General features: G+C 42.2%; 2 protein-coding genes across 5 annotated transcripts in view; one reads left to right on the forward strand and one right to left on the reverse strand.

Moving 5' to 3' along the window:
• The first annotated feature begins 3 nt into the window (after window positions 1-3).
• Window positions 4-5,884, forward strand: adck2 (aarF domain containing kinase 2). Of its 2 annotated transcripts, XM_053427279.1 has the most exons (9): window positions 4-1,321; window positions 1,460-1,606; window positions 1,810-1,938; window positions 2,180-2,275; window positions 2,431-2,700; window positions 3,164-3,292; window positions 3,763-3,816; window positions 5,062-5,249; window positions 5,436-5,884. In XM_053427279.1, the coding sequence occupies exons 1-8, from the start codon at window positions 446-448 to the stop codon at window positions 5,200-5,202; spliced, it is 1,842 nt and encodes a 613-aa protein (XP_053283254.1). In that variant the 5' UTR covers window positions 4-445; the 3' UTR covers window positions 5,203-5,249; window positions 5,436-5,884. The 2 variants fall into 2 exon arrangements, with proteins under 2 accessions (XP_053283254.1, XP_053283253.1); XM_053427278.1 differs by having other exon boundaries at window positions 5,062-5,884.
• A 1,567-nt stretch (window positions 5,885-7,451) lies between these two features.
• The window catches only part of srpk2 (SRSF protein kinase 2), a 75,673-nt gene continuing 67,850 nt past the window's right edge, over window positions 7,452-15,274 (reverse strand). For all 3 annotated transcript variants that reach the window (XM_053427262.1, XM_053427263.1, XM_053427261.1), the window contains 5 exons: window positions 14,723-14,823; window positions 14,179-14,286; window positions 14,008-14,077; window positions 11,629-11,721; window positions 7,452-8,480 (listed from right to left, as the gene is read on the reverse strand). In XM_053427262.1, coding sequence (XP_053283237.1) covers window positions 8,296-8,480; window positions 11,629-11,721; window positions 14,008-14,077; window positions 14,179-14,286; window positions 14,723-14,823 — 557 coding nt within the window. In that variant the 3' untranslated portion in view covers window positions 7,452-8,295. The remainder of the gene's footprint in view (window positions 8,481-11,628; window positions 11,722-14,007; window positions 14,078-14,178; window positions 14,287-14,722; window positions 14,824-15,274) is intronic.

Genomic DNA, 15,274 nt, shown 5'->3' on the forward strand with positions numbered 1-15,274 from the left:
GGACCCGGAAGAGAAGCTGTTGTCATCACAATGTTTTCATTTAGGTTCAGTCCTCAGGGGATCTGGATGGTGATCACACCCGGAGCGACAGAAGCGGCTGGACTACAACATGTCTGACTTATCCTCAACGGGAACAGAAGCAACACAGTCTCCTCTAATAAACAGCAAACTGCTGTAACTGTCAGCGAGTGGATACGTTAAAGTAGCGACGTGAATTTGTAGTCAAATAGGTAAAGCTACTTGTGGCTAGTTGATTGTAGCAATAGTGCAGGGTTAGTATGTCCTGTCAGGTGGAATCCTCGTCATACACGTGTGGATGTTTACACTGAGGTCACGGGTTATTCCGTTTACTGATGTTTTTAAGCAGTTTCGTAAAAAAAAAGGGAAGGCACATGAGGACCAGTCACCTCCTGGACTCAGCTAACAGCCGCTCGGCATCGGGACCATGTCGGTCTTCGGAGTGAGGGCAGCTCTTCTCCACCTGAGGTTCACCTTCAGGAGAGCAGGCTCCTTCGCCAGAGTCCGACTCATCCAGAGCTCCAGGACGTGTTTGGTCAAAAGAGGGCAGCTCCTGACCCAGATACCCAAGGTGACACTGCTCTGCTGGGGTGCAGTGAACGCATCATCATGTGCAGCCAGGTGCCAGGAAGCCGCTCTTCCCTCTCAGCCTGCGTACAGAAAGTCTGTAGCAAGGCTCCAGGTCCACAAAGTTATATTTTTCCTTCGCCTCAGCCTCCGTGCTTTGGTCCTGCTCCTCAAATTTGGACCTCTTCTCCTCCTCTCCCCCTTGGCTCTTGTGTCCACTCGCTTGGCCTCTCATTGGCTGGATGCTCTGCTGTGGGTGACTGAGACCTCAGGTCCGACCTTCATCAAGATGGGGCAGTGGGCCAGCACCAGGCGAGACATCTTCTCTCAGGAGTTTTGCGAACGCTTCTCCAGGCTCCACGTCAAGGTGCGTCCCCACTCCTGGGCCCACACCAAGCACTGTCTCCAGAGGGCCTTCGGGGAGGGCTGGAGCAGCTTCCTGGTGTTCGAGAGCAAAGAGCCAGTGGGCTCGGGATGTGTAGCCCAGGTGTACAGAGGTTGGGCCAGGGCAGACAAGGTGGAGGACCCGGCCTTCCAGTCGCTGGTGGAGGAGTTGGAAAAGGAAGACTTGCTAGAGGCCTGGGAGATCCCTGGTCTTAGAGGAGTGGCCAGCTCCCTGTGGCGGTTCTGGAGAGGGAGCAGGGAGGAGGAGAGCCATGAGGAGAGATGGTTCCCCGATGGTAAGCACGAGGAGAGCTGGAGAGAGAAGGAGCATCTGATACCTGTGGCTATCAAGGTCAGTCTGACAAGATTGTTTCCTCCCTTCAAATCTCACATTTCCTCCATTCAATTGTATGTCAACTAAGTCGAGCTGCAGTAGTGTGTTCTCATGCCCTGCAGCATATGTTTATGAATAGTTTCTGGTGTATTTCAGGTGGTGCATCCAGGGGTCAGGAGGCAGGTGGAGATAGACCTTATGCTGATGAAAGCAGGCAGTTGGCTCCTGCTCTGTCTCCCCCGACTCAAATGGCTCAGCCTGTACGAGATCATAGAGGAGTTTGAGAAGCTCATGACCAAACAGGTGGGAACAAGTTGTTTTTCACTTTGACTTTGATTAAAAATACCTCCAACTTTATTTGCTTGTCTTGACAAAGGTCGCAGTGTTGAATCATCTTCAATGAAAAAGAAAAAAAAATTTAATGTACAACATCAGGACAAACAACCATCATTTTTTTAATTATTACTTTTAATTATTTCAATCATCTGACTGAACTTTTATTTCAGATCGACCTCCGCTGTGAAGCCAGGAACATTGAGCTTTTCCGTGAAAATTTCCGTGATGTGGATTATGTGAAGTTCCCAACTCCCTTGCGGCCATTTGTCACCAGGACCATCTTAGTGGAAACTTTTGAAGTAAGTAGAAAGTATTTAAATTCTATGGGAGTCACTGACTGAATAATTGAGTGATAAACTGAAGTCTCAATGAACGGTACTGATAAGACTAAGATGTCATAATATCAAACACTTATTCCTAAACTAAAAAACTCACGTGACACAAACTATGCAACACAATATTACTTCTTGGAAATACACAATTCTAGTTGAATTTATATCTTTCGCTCTAAGTTTATATTCCAACTTTTTTTTTTTTCAGGAGAGTGAACCGATTTCTAACTACCTGAGCGCCGAGATCCCTCAGGAGCTGAAACGGAGAATAGCCAGGATGGGAGTAGAAACCCTTCTCAAAATGGTGAGATACATAATTCACTGGACATCTGTCGTATTCATCTTTACCAGTAGTGCTATTTCATGACTTTGTGTTTTCCTTTATGCGACTGTTCTGTATTGTGTCTACACTCCTCACGACATTTTCTAACAGACAACATGGATAAATCTGTATTCCAGGTCTTTGTTGACAACTTTGTCCACGGGGACCTCCACCCAGGGAACATTCTGGTCCAGAGTCGGGGGCCCGTTGCTGGTCCCAGTGACGGTACATCGCAGCTCTTGGGAAAGACCACCCTCACGGACCTGTGGGACACGGTGGTTGTTAGTGTCCGGCCGGATCCGTTTCCTCTCCAGTTGGTGTTGCTGGACGCCGGTATCGTAGCCCAGCTCAGCGACCATGACCTGGCCAACTTCAAGGCTGTCTTCACTGCTGTGGTGCTGCGGCAGGTAATAAAGGAAAGGTTGCTTACTGGAAACAAAGTGTCAGTGCAGGTTGGACAGCTTAGTGGAAAGAAAGACAGGCTTTGTGCAGAGGACATCGACTCTAAATACATGTTACTGTACTTTTAGTGCACTTCTTTACAATGAGTAGTCAGGATTGCTTTCAGCATCTGAACAAACTATTACAGTTTAATTTAAAGAATGACTTGGTGTGTAATGTAGACTTGGTTTAGCTGTAGGTGGCCCATAAAGCCAGTGGCATATTTACTATTCACTGTGTCTGTAATTGATTATGATTGGAAGCAGTTATTACCCAGTGGAAAAAGTTCTAAAGGCTAACCGATCAGGAATTTCAGGGATTAATCTGTGTGGAGCTTCAGAGATATCTGAGCGTTTATTCATGTTTACAAATTTTCCACTTTTCCATTCGTAAATCTTTATCTCCCAAAAACATCATTTCTCTTTTCAGGGTGAGCGAGTAGCAGAGCTGATTTTGAATCACGCTCGAGCCAATGAGTGTCAAGATGTGCCGCAGTTCAAGAAGGAGATGGCTCAGTTGGTGGACCATGCCGTCACCAACACTCTCTCTCTGGAAAAGGTACGAAGCAACATCAGTGCTTTCTTATCGGGTCTGGTTTGTGATTGTGATGCAGGGCCACACAAGGACTGTGACCCTGATGGTCTTGATGTAAATGGCATTTCATAAGTAACTACAATCAGTATTACTATAATTAACCCTGGTTTAATCCTTTTATTGTTTGTTCTTGTGATTTTGTGAGCACTGTTTGCTTTTATTGTTCCTGTTTTCTGTCTTTTCTCTTCAAGATTAATGTAAGATTTAACATTTGTGTCATTACTACTCATCTATGTAATAGTTTAAGTCACATTGTACAGGGTGATCCATCTTTATGGTTTGATAGGCTGTGAATGGCTTGTGTTCAATGAAGAAAAAACAAGCGAGCAGTATAACCAGAGGAGAGTTTGTCTAATTGCCTGGGGACAGTGGCTAATGACTGTGGGAAAAGTCGATCACTGATTACTATTGATGTGTTGCTGTTGTGTTTATAGATCAAAGTGGCCGACTTGCTCTCCAGAGTCTTTGGTCTTCTCATCAAACACAAGGTAAAATGTCCACATCATTTATTTTGTGGCACTTTAGATAAACTTAAGTCTGGTTCTTAGTTGTTTCAAAGTGCAGCAGATAACAGTTCTAACGCAGCCACTGCTGTTGCCATGATCCTAAAGTTTTTCCTCCAGTAAAATATCTTTAAACAGTCATTTTTGCGCAACCCAGAGTTTTGCTTGTTACTGTAAGCAGAACAATTTGTCATCAAGATTTGGCTTAAAGAAATTAAATGTCAAGAGTAATGCTAAAAGAAATGATAGATGAAATCTCCATGTTCTGGTTTGATTCATGTCGCTGTTGGGAAAGTGTTGCTTCCACGGTGCTTCTTTGTGTAAGTCCATGCTTTCAAAACGACATCAATTGAAAGGGAACCAAGACAAACTAAACATTTCTTCCATAGTAGTACCTGAGAAACAAGTGCTTGAAATGTACTGAAAGCTCTCTCAATCTGCATAAATAAAAAATAAGCGCACATTCAAAGACATTTTAGTTTGCATATTAGGTTTTGATACAATAAAGTTATGATTTAAACGTTTGTAACTTTCTATCTTCATTTGAAAACCACAGAAACAAACATGATGTGATAATTCTGTTGCAAACAGGTGGTTGCTTAGGGTTTATCATCATAAACTGTGCTCGTATAGCCTTAGTATTACTGAACGTTATGTAGTGCCTGATATATAGGAAAAATGTGGTCACAACTGAAAAATTATGTGAATGCCATTTAAAGTCGGAACAACACAGGAAGTCAAAGGAGATTTTGAGCCGTTGCAATATGACATATAAATCAATTAACGTCATTTTACAATCCACTCCGAGTAGTAGCCTTCGATGTCTACTTGTCAAATGTTTCCCTTGTGTCACTTGCAAACTTGTTGTCCATCTCTCCCTAACACACAACACTGCTTGTATTCCAATACAGTTGTTTTATGATTTACATAAATTATCCATATGCCTTTGCTCTTTGTTAATATGTTAATGTTGTAAAATGTGTCAATACTCTATACACATGAAAACAGTTTGTTTACAGAGTCCATGGTTTTTTCCACATTCTGACATCAAAGCACATGAAAACACCAAAGTGGGAACAACGACTTCACAACTCATGAAATGGGACTTTGGAAAACTTAGAAGCAGCCACACACTTCACTGGAGAGCACTGCATGTCATGGCTGGATTTAACAATGATGCTGTTACTTATTGATGTTACTGATTGATGTTGTTGTTGTTGTGTTTTTTAGGTGAAGCTGGAGAGTAACTTTGCCTCCATTGTGTTTGCCATCATGGTGCTGGAGGGTCTGGGCCGGTCACTCGATCCAAACCTGGACATCTTGGATTTGGCCAAACCGCTGCTGCTAAAGAACTGTGCTTCACTGCTCTGACACACACACACACGGAATAACACGTGTACTTGTACGTCCACACACAGGTACAAACCCCTACACTGAATACATATTGTACAGCTATAGATTTAGTATCTGTGTATAATGTCGTAGGACTCCAGTGTGGATCATAAAATCAAAGCAGTGATGATTCCATTAATACCTCATAACATCTGTTTTTTTTTGGCCACTTTCCTCACTCTTCAATTGTATCATCTGCTGTCTGGTTGAAGTTTGAACCCACAGAAATCTACTTGAAGGCACCTCCATCAGATCCCAGTGAATAAGAGAGGGGACACTTTACAGGAGGCGCCACTTGTGGTTTGTTGAGTGCTAATGGATGAGTCAGACACGTCGGCAGACACAGATCACATCGGAGACAATTTGTAGTGATTTAAGATGTAAATTGAAATACTTGGAAAATCCCTGGTTGATACACTAAAGCGTATTTTTAGCTTTTAATGACTAATGTTGATCTCAGGATGTCTTTTATCACTCACTGTTTTATTGTTCCCTAGATCCCTTTTAATGAGCCATATTTGCTTTAGTGTGAATCACAATGTATTGTTACATTTTGTTCTGACACACTACATGGACATTGTGAAGCTTACCGTCCTCATCAAAGTAGTGGGAACACTTGTATGAATTATATATTTCAAGTAAAAAAGGGAATCTATGCTAATCTATCTCTTTCTTTCCTTTTGGTGCATTTAAACCACTCCTACATTCTTTTTAGTTCAGCTGACGCAAATTCAGAGCAGAAAAGTGACCACACCAAGGGTCAGGGATCCATTAATTTAGAATTTTATTAAATCTGTCAATGAAAAACACAGACAAGACACGCGAATCTGTCAATGTCATCAGGAAGAACAGTCAGCATGGCTGAAAGAGTGAGATCAGGAGGTTTTGGTGCAAAAAAAAAGAAAAAACTTGTCACATACCCTTTATTGCAAAACTGTTGATTTTTTTTTTTAAATCACCATCAAGAGCCCAGACAGAGCAGCACTGTTCAAGTAAGGAGGGAGGGAGGGGGGGGGGGGGGGGGGGGGGAGAGGTGACAACTGTGTAAAAAAACCTTTTCAATAATAAGTATAATTAATAATAGTAATAACGACAAAAGAAATAAAAACATCTCTAATAGACAAACACAATCACCTCAGCTTAAGACGAGATTCTGTCACAGTCACAACAACCAGAGAAAAGTTGTCTTATTTTTTTTCAATGAATTAAATAGTTTTTAAAAATATCTCACCATTTACTTATAATCATCTTTTTTTCATTTATTGCGAAAAATAGGCAACTGGACTAATTGTGATGATGCAAGTTGGTGTGTGTTTATGTGTTTGCGTGTGTGTCTGTGTGTGAGACAGAGAGATAGAGACAAAGTGGCGAGAGAAAGTGGAAAATCCTGGAGCATTGGCACTGAGAGCAGCAGCAGTGTGTGGCAATGCAGTACCCTCAATCGGCCACCGGGTAGCGCAGTTCAGTCTGAACATTCCTCCAGGGCCGGAACTATGACGGCCCCCTCTCCCCCACTGTACCAGAGGAAGTGAAGTTCTGCCGACAACAGCCTTTGTGTTTTTGTTTTTTTTGGAATGATGCTTGTGAGTTGAAGCTTTGTCCATGTCCATGATCGCTTATCGGCGTTGCCAGATCTCAGTTCTATGTACAAAGGTTTCAAATCCCTGAAGGACATTTACAAAGACAAGTGCAACCTCCGTGGGACCATCCGCCTTTTCTGGAGAAGCTCAGGGATCAGTGGGTCCCTCTGGAGGTGGGGGGGAAAGGGGGGGATAGTATCAATCAGATCAGGTAAACGTGCCGCAACTGGACTGTTCTTGGAACATAAAGTAAGGAATGATGGCAGAGGGCCGAGATTCAGGAATGTCAAAGGCTGGGGTGGGGATGGTTACACTGTGACCTTCCTCTGAGGGGCACCAAAATATCCTAACATAAATCTTTCTAACAGAATGTCCAAAGAGAGGCAATGAAACAGGAAAGAAAACCAGCAAACTGCACAAATAAAATAACGTATCCATTCTCCGTTTGTCAAATCCTTTCATGCCGATCCACCAGTCTCTCCATGCATTTTTAAAAATAGTCCTTAAATACCAAGCACTCCTCCACGTTCAACAGATTGTACACTTGTTTTTTGTTTTATTTGCTCATCCAAGACTTTTTCTATCAGTCTCTGTCAACTGTCAGTGTGGCGCCCCCTGGAGGACTGGCTGCCCTCCCGTTCTTAGTGGTGGTCCCCAGCAGGAGCATGCAGCTCATTTAGGAAGGGGGAGGAAGTAGGCACCCAAACAGGTAGACGAGGCTTTTCTGGGAGTGTATGCTCGGAAGAAATGGGGTGTAAACTTTTCGTCCGATATGGGAGTTTCTTCCACGGCAGGGTGAGGGAGGGAAGGTGGGGCTACTGTACTAGAAAGAGGGGAAGGGTCTTAATGTAGGCAGATCTTGAGCACAGGCACATACGCTCATTCTCTCATAAAAGAGGACACACGTTTGTCTGTCTTTGAGACCCTGGCTGGGTAAAGGTCATGGCAGAGGGAGCTCTGTGCCATCAACACTGCGACAGGGCTTCTCATTGACTTTCTGTGTCGTGTCATCGAAAAGATCAGCAGCTGTCAGTGGCCCCCCGACCGCATCCAAACACGATAAACTGAGAATATTGAGGAGACAGATGAAAGGGACTGGCTGACATCTTGACGACAGAGGAAAAGAAGAAAGCACATCTCTTTCAGACACAGCCTGACTCTCTTCTGTGAGCAGCATCCATCCTCTAATGATCTGGGGGAAACGTTTAGGAAGACACAGTTACTATGTCCTTTAATCTCCACAAGCTTGTCTGTACATTACTTTCAGGAGAAGATGGAGGGAGCTGTCTAGGAGTTAGGCCTCGTCAGATAAGCGAGTGAGGGTGCACGTCTAGGATCGGGCAGTAAAGATGAAGTCATTCTCATCTACGCTGACTTGTCGCCATCTTCTCGCCATACCGTACCATACCACAGGCTGCCCACAGGGGGTGATGTTCGGGCTAACTGTCGGGGGAGGGACGAGGGGAAGAGGATGTCCGATCGGAGTTCGTAGCTACGAGTTGAGCCAGGGGTGGTTGAGGCATTCGCCGGCCGAGGCCCTCTTCTCGGGCACCATCTCCAGCATGGGCATCAGGAAGTGGGTGAACTGGCTGGCGTCTTCGTGCGACCAGCCGTACTTCTCCACGAGCACGTCGAACAGGGACCACGGCTTGAGCTTGGTGATGTGCCGTAACTCACCTGCAGGGGGGCGACAGGGAGCAGAATGAGTGATGGCACAGAGAGGAAAGGGAAGTTTCAAGGGTTGTTCCAACCAAATTACAGAAACACTTATTTTTCTCACTTCAAGGACAAGGCTGGTGATATTTTTTGATTTTCCTCATTGTCAACAAATCCCATTAAAAGACAAAAAAACTGCAATTATGTGACGCCTAAGCTTAATGATCTGAGCCTAAAACTGTATAAACAACCACACCATCGCATGGGATGTTGTTACACTGTGATGATCATGGGCACTGTAGTTTATGTTCAGTCCCACGCACTCTTCTGCTGCTATAAACACTCACTGAAGCATCAAATGGGTCTTAATCCACATCTGAAAATAGTCCCTAACACAGGCCCTATTCAAAGACAGTAAAACATCTGGCCTGGAGCTGGGTGCCACATACAGGTTAGGTATGTTGCAAGTTGATTTCTGGTCCTTTCATGGGATTTGTTAACATTAAGACCATTTAAACTAAGACAACATTTTGATGTGATGGAAGCTAGCCATGCACATAATTATTTCCGCCAAGGATGGTTGTGTTTTCACCCCTGTTCATGTGTTTGTTGGTTGGTTTGTTTATAAGCAGGATTGCACAAGCTCTAAATAACCTATTTCAATAAAATGTTGTAGATGGGTGGGGCGTGACCCAAGGAAGAAACCAGAAAAACTTTGGTGCGGACCATTTCCGTTGATTTCTCAGAGAATTGTGATCTGGATCAAGAGGATTTCAATGTTTTCATAAGGGGACTGTTGATCCTTGGCGGAGGGTTGAACAGTTCTGAGTGTCATTCTCATTTTAATTGTATTCACTGAGGCCTGTGGATTTCCATGTCTTAGATTTCTGCTTCCACCAGAGAGTACTGGAAGTGATTGGGATTGCATTTCTGGTTGCCACAGTTCTGTAAAAGTACATTGAGAACACAGCACCATTTTCGCCAAACAGTGTCCTTGTTACCTTGGGGCCCCTTCACAAAAGAGATAATCCACTAAGTGCACAGTCAGCAGTTTTCTTTGGGACTATTTCACCAGTAAATAGTTACTATAATCAATACAAACAAATCCTTTCAGCTTCATTTTCGCTGTGGTGGCAACAGAAATCTCAGAGACACATTTCTCAAAATTTGGCAAATGTCTGCACTGCCGGACCCTATTAGAGGTAAGTAAGAATAAATGGTCTTCCTGTTTCAGACGAGCTGTCCGTTATTCTGCAGATTTCAACCAATCACCACAACGCTGATTTCACTAATTAGTGCTAATCAGCACAGAGCTGTAATGATTAGGGTTAGGGTTAGTGTGAAAACCTGCAGAGTCTCGGCCAAGAAACAGATGTGGACCGAAAGAGGCCGAGAAGTGGCAGAGGAATGGAAACAGACAAGGAGAGGAAGGTGTTTATTATTGAAGTAGGGGGGAGATGACTGGCAATCAAGAGCAAAGGTTCGCTTCCAATCATGGCTGCCATGGTAACCTCTCCATCCCAGTATGCACTGATCGAAAGAAGCACAATAAGTGGGAAAGGAACTGGGATCATTACTGACACGTGATGTGCTGAGAGCAGCACGAAGCTTCACAGCTTTTTTTTGTGTAAATAGAAACTGTGCTTGTTAAAAAAGGCTGAATGTTTAAGATCTTTTAGTCTAAAGTCTGATACAAGCAGAGTGTGTTTCAGTTGTGTTGTCTCGCTCAGTGTATGCAGACTTCTCCACCTCCCCCGAGTTCAATAAAAGTCAGCGTACGAGGCCGCTCGACTGAGCTGCACGTGCAGAGGCAGCGTGCTAGACGGGAGGAGCCCGGAGAGACGGAGCGAGAGAGTCAGAGCAGATTAACGGAGAGCTGCGAGATAAAAGGGGGGAACATTGAGACATCAAGTGCAGCCGCCGACATCAGATAGAGACAACATCAAAGACGGATCTCATGACACATTGTGAAGAATATATGCGCAGAAAGAGAAGAAGACGAAGAGGAAGAAAAAAGAGAATAAATGAGCGGGTGCAGGGGTTATCAGCTGTATCAAACACACACACTTACCAGGCTCAAAGATGAGGTGTGTCACACACTTCAAACTTTACTGTGAGCCCTTACTCCTCCATGTGTAGCCTGGGAATTTTACTTTACTTTCACTATCGCTAATACTGCTATTGGTTCTTCAAGAAAAGACTAGGTTTGTTCCTGAAGTGTTGGCTGCTGCTTACAGATTTAATTGTGAATTATTAATCCTAACTCTGAAATTCATACTGCAGTGACTAATAACCTCTTGTTGAACTGGTTCCTTTTGGCATCATTTCACAGAATTGTGATTAAAACACTTAAAAATGTCAAACTTGTTAAATAGTCCTCTAATGACCCTCATTTTGTTGTTGAGTATTTAATAATTGTTGAAGAACGGTTGTTATTGTTGAGTGAGCATTTTTGTGATGTTTTGTGTTCATCAAGGCAGAGCTTTCAAATGTTGTTTCCAGTTATCTTGTGTTATGTTATACCATGTTTTCTATTGTGACATGGCTGTCTTTTTTATAGTAGTTATTTCATCCAAGAAAATGTTCTCTTATGGCAGAGAAAATGAATAGTAAACATTTACCATGAATATAGTATGAACATAATGACTATGCCAATGAAAGTCGGTCAGTTATAATGATGAATTACTCCCCAGCCATAGATTATATTATTCATTTCCTCTGCCAAGGAGGATAGTTGTTTTTTTTACCCTCTGTTTGTTTGGTTATGAATAAGAATTACTATGAAACTTGGTGGAAGGACCTGATAAAGGCGAAGGAAGGGCCCATCCAAATCTTGGACATGTTTAAGGAACTGATATTTATGAGTGTGTGTACTTTGGTGCAGATACAAATAAAAGAATCTGCTTCCAGTGAATTTAAATGTGGTTTCATTGTTGGGCCTTGATGGAGGTCTGTACTCTACTATGTGTCTACTTCTAGTTACTCCCAGTTATCGAAAACTTACCTGAACTCTATCTGAACTGCCTTGATTCAGAATGACTGGAAGTACTGCTTACTACACAACAAACTTCATCCAGGTACTGGGACGACTATGAAGGTTTACAGCTACTCCAAAAAGGGATGAGGCCCGGCCTACACCGAACCAACCATGAACCAGAGAGTCGTTTACCTTTCTTGGAGAAAAACTCTCGGTTGTACTTCCCGGCAGCGACCACTTTGCGTGGGACCTTCCCAAGGAGCTCCATGATCAGAGCGATGTGGTCTGCCCACCACCACATACATCACAGAGGGAACAGGCACGATTCAGCATTACAGCATGCACACACACATCAACACGACAGGCTGCACGGGACGGAAACACACTGCTGCCTCCGGCCACTGCATAGACGCACTCACAAACTAATGACTATTGTTACACCTTAATGCAGTGAGGATTTGCTCTCACTGTTCTCAGTCACTATTTCACAATCAGTACACCCAATTATTTTTTGTAAATTCTAATCAAAAAGTTTTAAATTTGAAGCGTCCATTTTTGTGTGCCTCAGACATCTTTGTGTCTCCGTCCCACCAGCTCTCTGTCCAGTGCTACCTCTTCTGTTGAAGAACTCCCGGGAATATTTTCCGGAGAGTGCAAAGTGTCTCGGAATACAGCCCAGCAGCTCAATGATGTGAGCTATGTGGTCTACAGAGGAGAAGAGGAGGGAGGTGGGTGGATGGGAGGAGAGGGAGGAGAAGGGGGGAGGAAAGGGGTTGACAAAGAAGAGAGAGAAGAGGACGGAAAGGAAGGAAATACAGACAGAGAAAGGGTGACGACAAGGAAGGAAGGGGTCAATTGAAAGGGGAGAGATGACAGTAAAATGTAAAGAAAAACAGAAACGGGGAAGGAAGGTGACAGGTTGAGAAAAGAGGGGAGAAGGAAGGATAAAAAGAGACAGTCACCGACAGCAAAGGAGAAAAATCGTGTTAGTGAGCTGTGCCCCCACAGCAGAGTTGATGAGATGAGATGTTCAGCCTTGGAATAAAAGTGACATGAACTCAGATGCAAAATTGAACAAACTAAATTCCAGAGCTACATTGAAAAAACAAGTAAGCTGTTTACCAACTTGAAATAAATATGACTTACGTTTTTCTTTTTCAAATCAAAGTTATCCTGTGTGTTCAAACAACTTCATAATCTTTATTTGAACAAACTTAATTAATTTATGTGTTGCCAACTGAAGCATTTAAAAGTTGGTTCAACAATTTTCTTTTCTCAGTGGAGATTTTCAACGTGGCCTCAGAGGCAGGAAATCAAAAGGTGTCACTGGAAGTCATGACAAAACAAACGGGGGTTTATTGCCTTTGCAAAACATGACGTTCACTGTGTCATGTGTGATAAGAAAAATAACACAATGAGGAGATACGTGACGATGAGCTGTGCAAAGTTAGAAAATGTGTCGTATTCAGGTCATTGACTCGGGTCCACATGCAAATATAGGGACTGTGATGCTTGATAAGAATAAAATTTGACGAGGATATAGATACACATATACTCAGGATAACTACTCTTAAGATGAATTCACTAAATATTACTTTACATTTATTGTGAACATTAGATCTCTGGATATTGATTGATATAGACACTGTATGTGTGTATCTATAACATGTGAGCTGTTCAGGTTTAGGTTGAAAATGAGTGGAGGCATCGCAGCAGAGTTACAGGACAGGATTTACAGTTGGAAGTGGACAGTGGGGATTTGGGCAGAGGGGTGGCTGAGCTCACTTTAGGCCATTTTGATCCATTTAAGACCAGGTTAGGATCAATCTGTTACAAAAACTGTCTATTGTTCAGATGTACTGTTATTAATAGCACAAAGATCCACAAAAAATTGCGGCAATCAAAACACTTTAACAGAGTCGAGACAAATCAACAATTATTCATTATTTCTATTTTAATGCCTATTTACTAATAAAGAGAAAAATTCTCATTCTGCATAGTGAGTTAATCAAAGTTCACATCCACAATAACTTTAAATAGTGATACACAAAAACTGAAAATAACATTTGAAAAGTGTATTAATTGTATATAATTTTTTTTTAATTTGCATTTATTTTGTATATTTAATTTGTATTTAATTTGGTGTATTGTAAAGAGTTGGATAATATTGTGAGTGTCTGTTATCGGACATATTAAGACAACTTAATTGATTTCAAGTTGTAATAAATGCATCAGTACATTTGTGATGTTGGAGGATAGTAAAGAAAAATGTGCTGCAAATATGCAAAGCGAATTAAGGTTAATAATGCTGAATTAAAAAAACATCCCATTAAATGCAAAAAATCTATACAAATATTTAACTACAACTGTTTACATTAAACACAAATGTCTACTCTAAATTAAAATATTGATCTGGCTGCTCATTCTTTTATTCATTATTGAAATAAATATGCAGTATTAGAGATTAAGTTTACAGTATTGAGATACAATACTCACAATAATACATCCAAAGGAAACATTGTGATATTTTTCTATAAGGAAATTAAATTATGTGAGTGTCGTATAACTCACCCTCATCACGGGAGTAGTCCTCTCCAGAGTGGGGCTCAAAAAGGTAATCTCCTGTAGCCAGCTCAAAAGCCTACAAGAGAAGCAAAAGGCCAACTTGAGCGTCCAGTCAGAGAAACTGAATAGTTGTTATATGATGCACACATACAACATGTACGTATATATTGTCCTCACCATGCAGGCAGTGCTCCAGATATCTGCAGGAGTGCTGTAACCAGCTCCTATCAGGACTTCAATAGAGCGGTACTGTCTCGTCTGGATGTCCTCGGTAAAGTGTTTATGCTGCAGAGGAGACAAGGAGAGGAGACAAGGAGAGGAGAGGAGAGGAGAGGAGACAAGGAGAAGTGAGATTACAGTGAGTTTGAATATCTCTTACCCTTATAAGAAATGGAAAATGTCCAACTAACTAAATGTCCCTAATCTATTTTGTTGTTATTAAAATTAACCAAGAAATGTTAAAAAATGTCCCAAGAAATCAAAATCTGTTATAACTGCTTTTATGTTTTGGTTAAAAACTTCCCCACAAAAATCTCTAGCAAGTAGTTGTGCAAGATCATCTGATATTGACCAGGCCTTTATCCAACTAAGAGGATTATTCAAAACATTGGTCTGACTGGATTTCAACAATGTCAACAATAATAAAAATAAAAGAATAGGCCACCTTCCTGTGATCTCCTGTGATCTACAGCTAAATCTAAAAATAGAGAAACAGTCTTACCACCCAGCAGGCATTTCCAAGATCAGCGATCTTGACGCGAAGAGTTTCCGCGTTGCGAGGATCCAGTGGGTTGATCAGGAGGTCGGCAGCTCTTGCCCTGACTGAGAGGGAGCAGAGGGAGAGAGCACATGTTTAATGCATGTGACCAGGACTCTTCATCTTCTTTTTCAACAAGCAACCAACTATGAAATTTAATGTAATTTTCAGAGTGTTATTAAACTGCAACAAAGACTCGATGGCCATAAATAAGAGAAATTGTGTTAATATAGGGAGTTGACCCCAGAGCCAGAGAGAGAATGATAATGAAATGAAAGTTGTGGGTTGAGGACTAATGTTGGTGATGAGTCATTGATAATACCCAGATATTTGGACACAGAAATGTAATAATGAGCGACAGGATCATGTTAGCAGGCAGCTATAATGTATAAGATGACAAAAACATAGTGAGGATAATTCATACTCTGCTGATCTGTTCCCACACCTTCGATTTAAATTAAGTTGTTATGAAGATTTGCTTTCCTTTTTTTTAACAACACCAGTAAACCTCATTTA

This window comes from Pleuronectes platessa, chromosome 7 (genome assembly GCF_947347685.1).
Source record: "Pleuronectes platessa chromosome 7, fPlePla1.1, whole genome shotgun sequence".
NCBI classification, from domain to species: Eukaryota; Metazoa; Chordata; class Actinopteri; order Pleuronectiformes; family Pleuronectidae; genus Pleuronectes; species Pleuronectes platessa.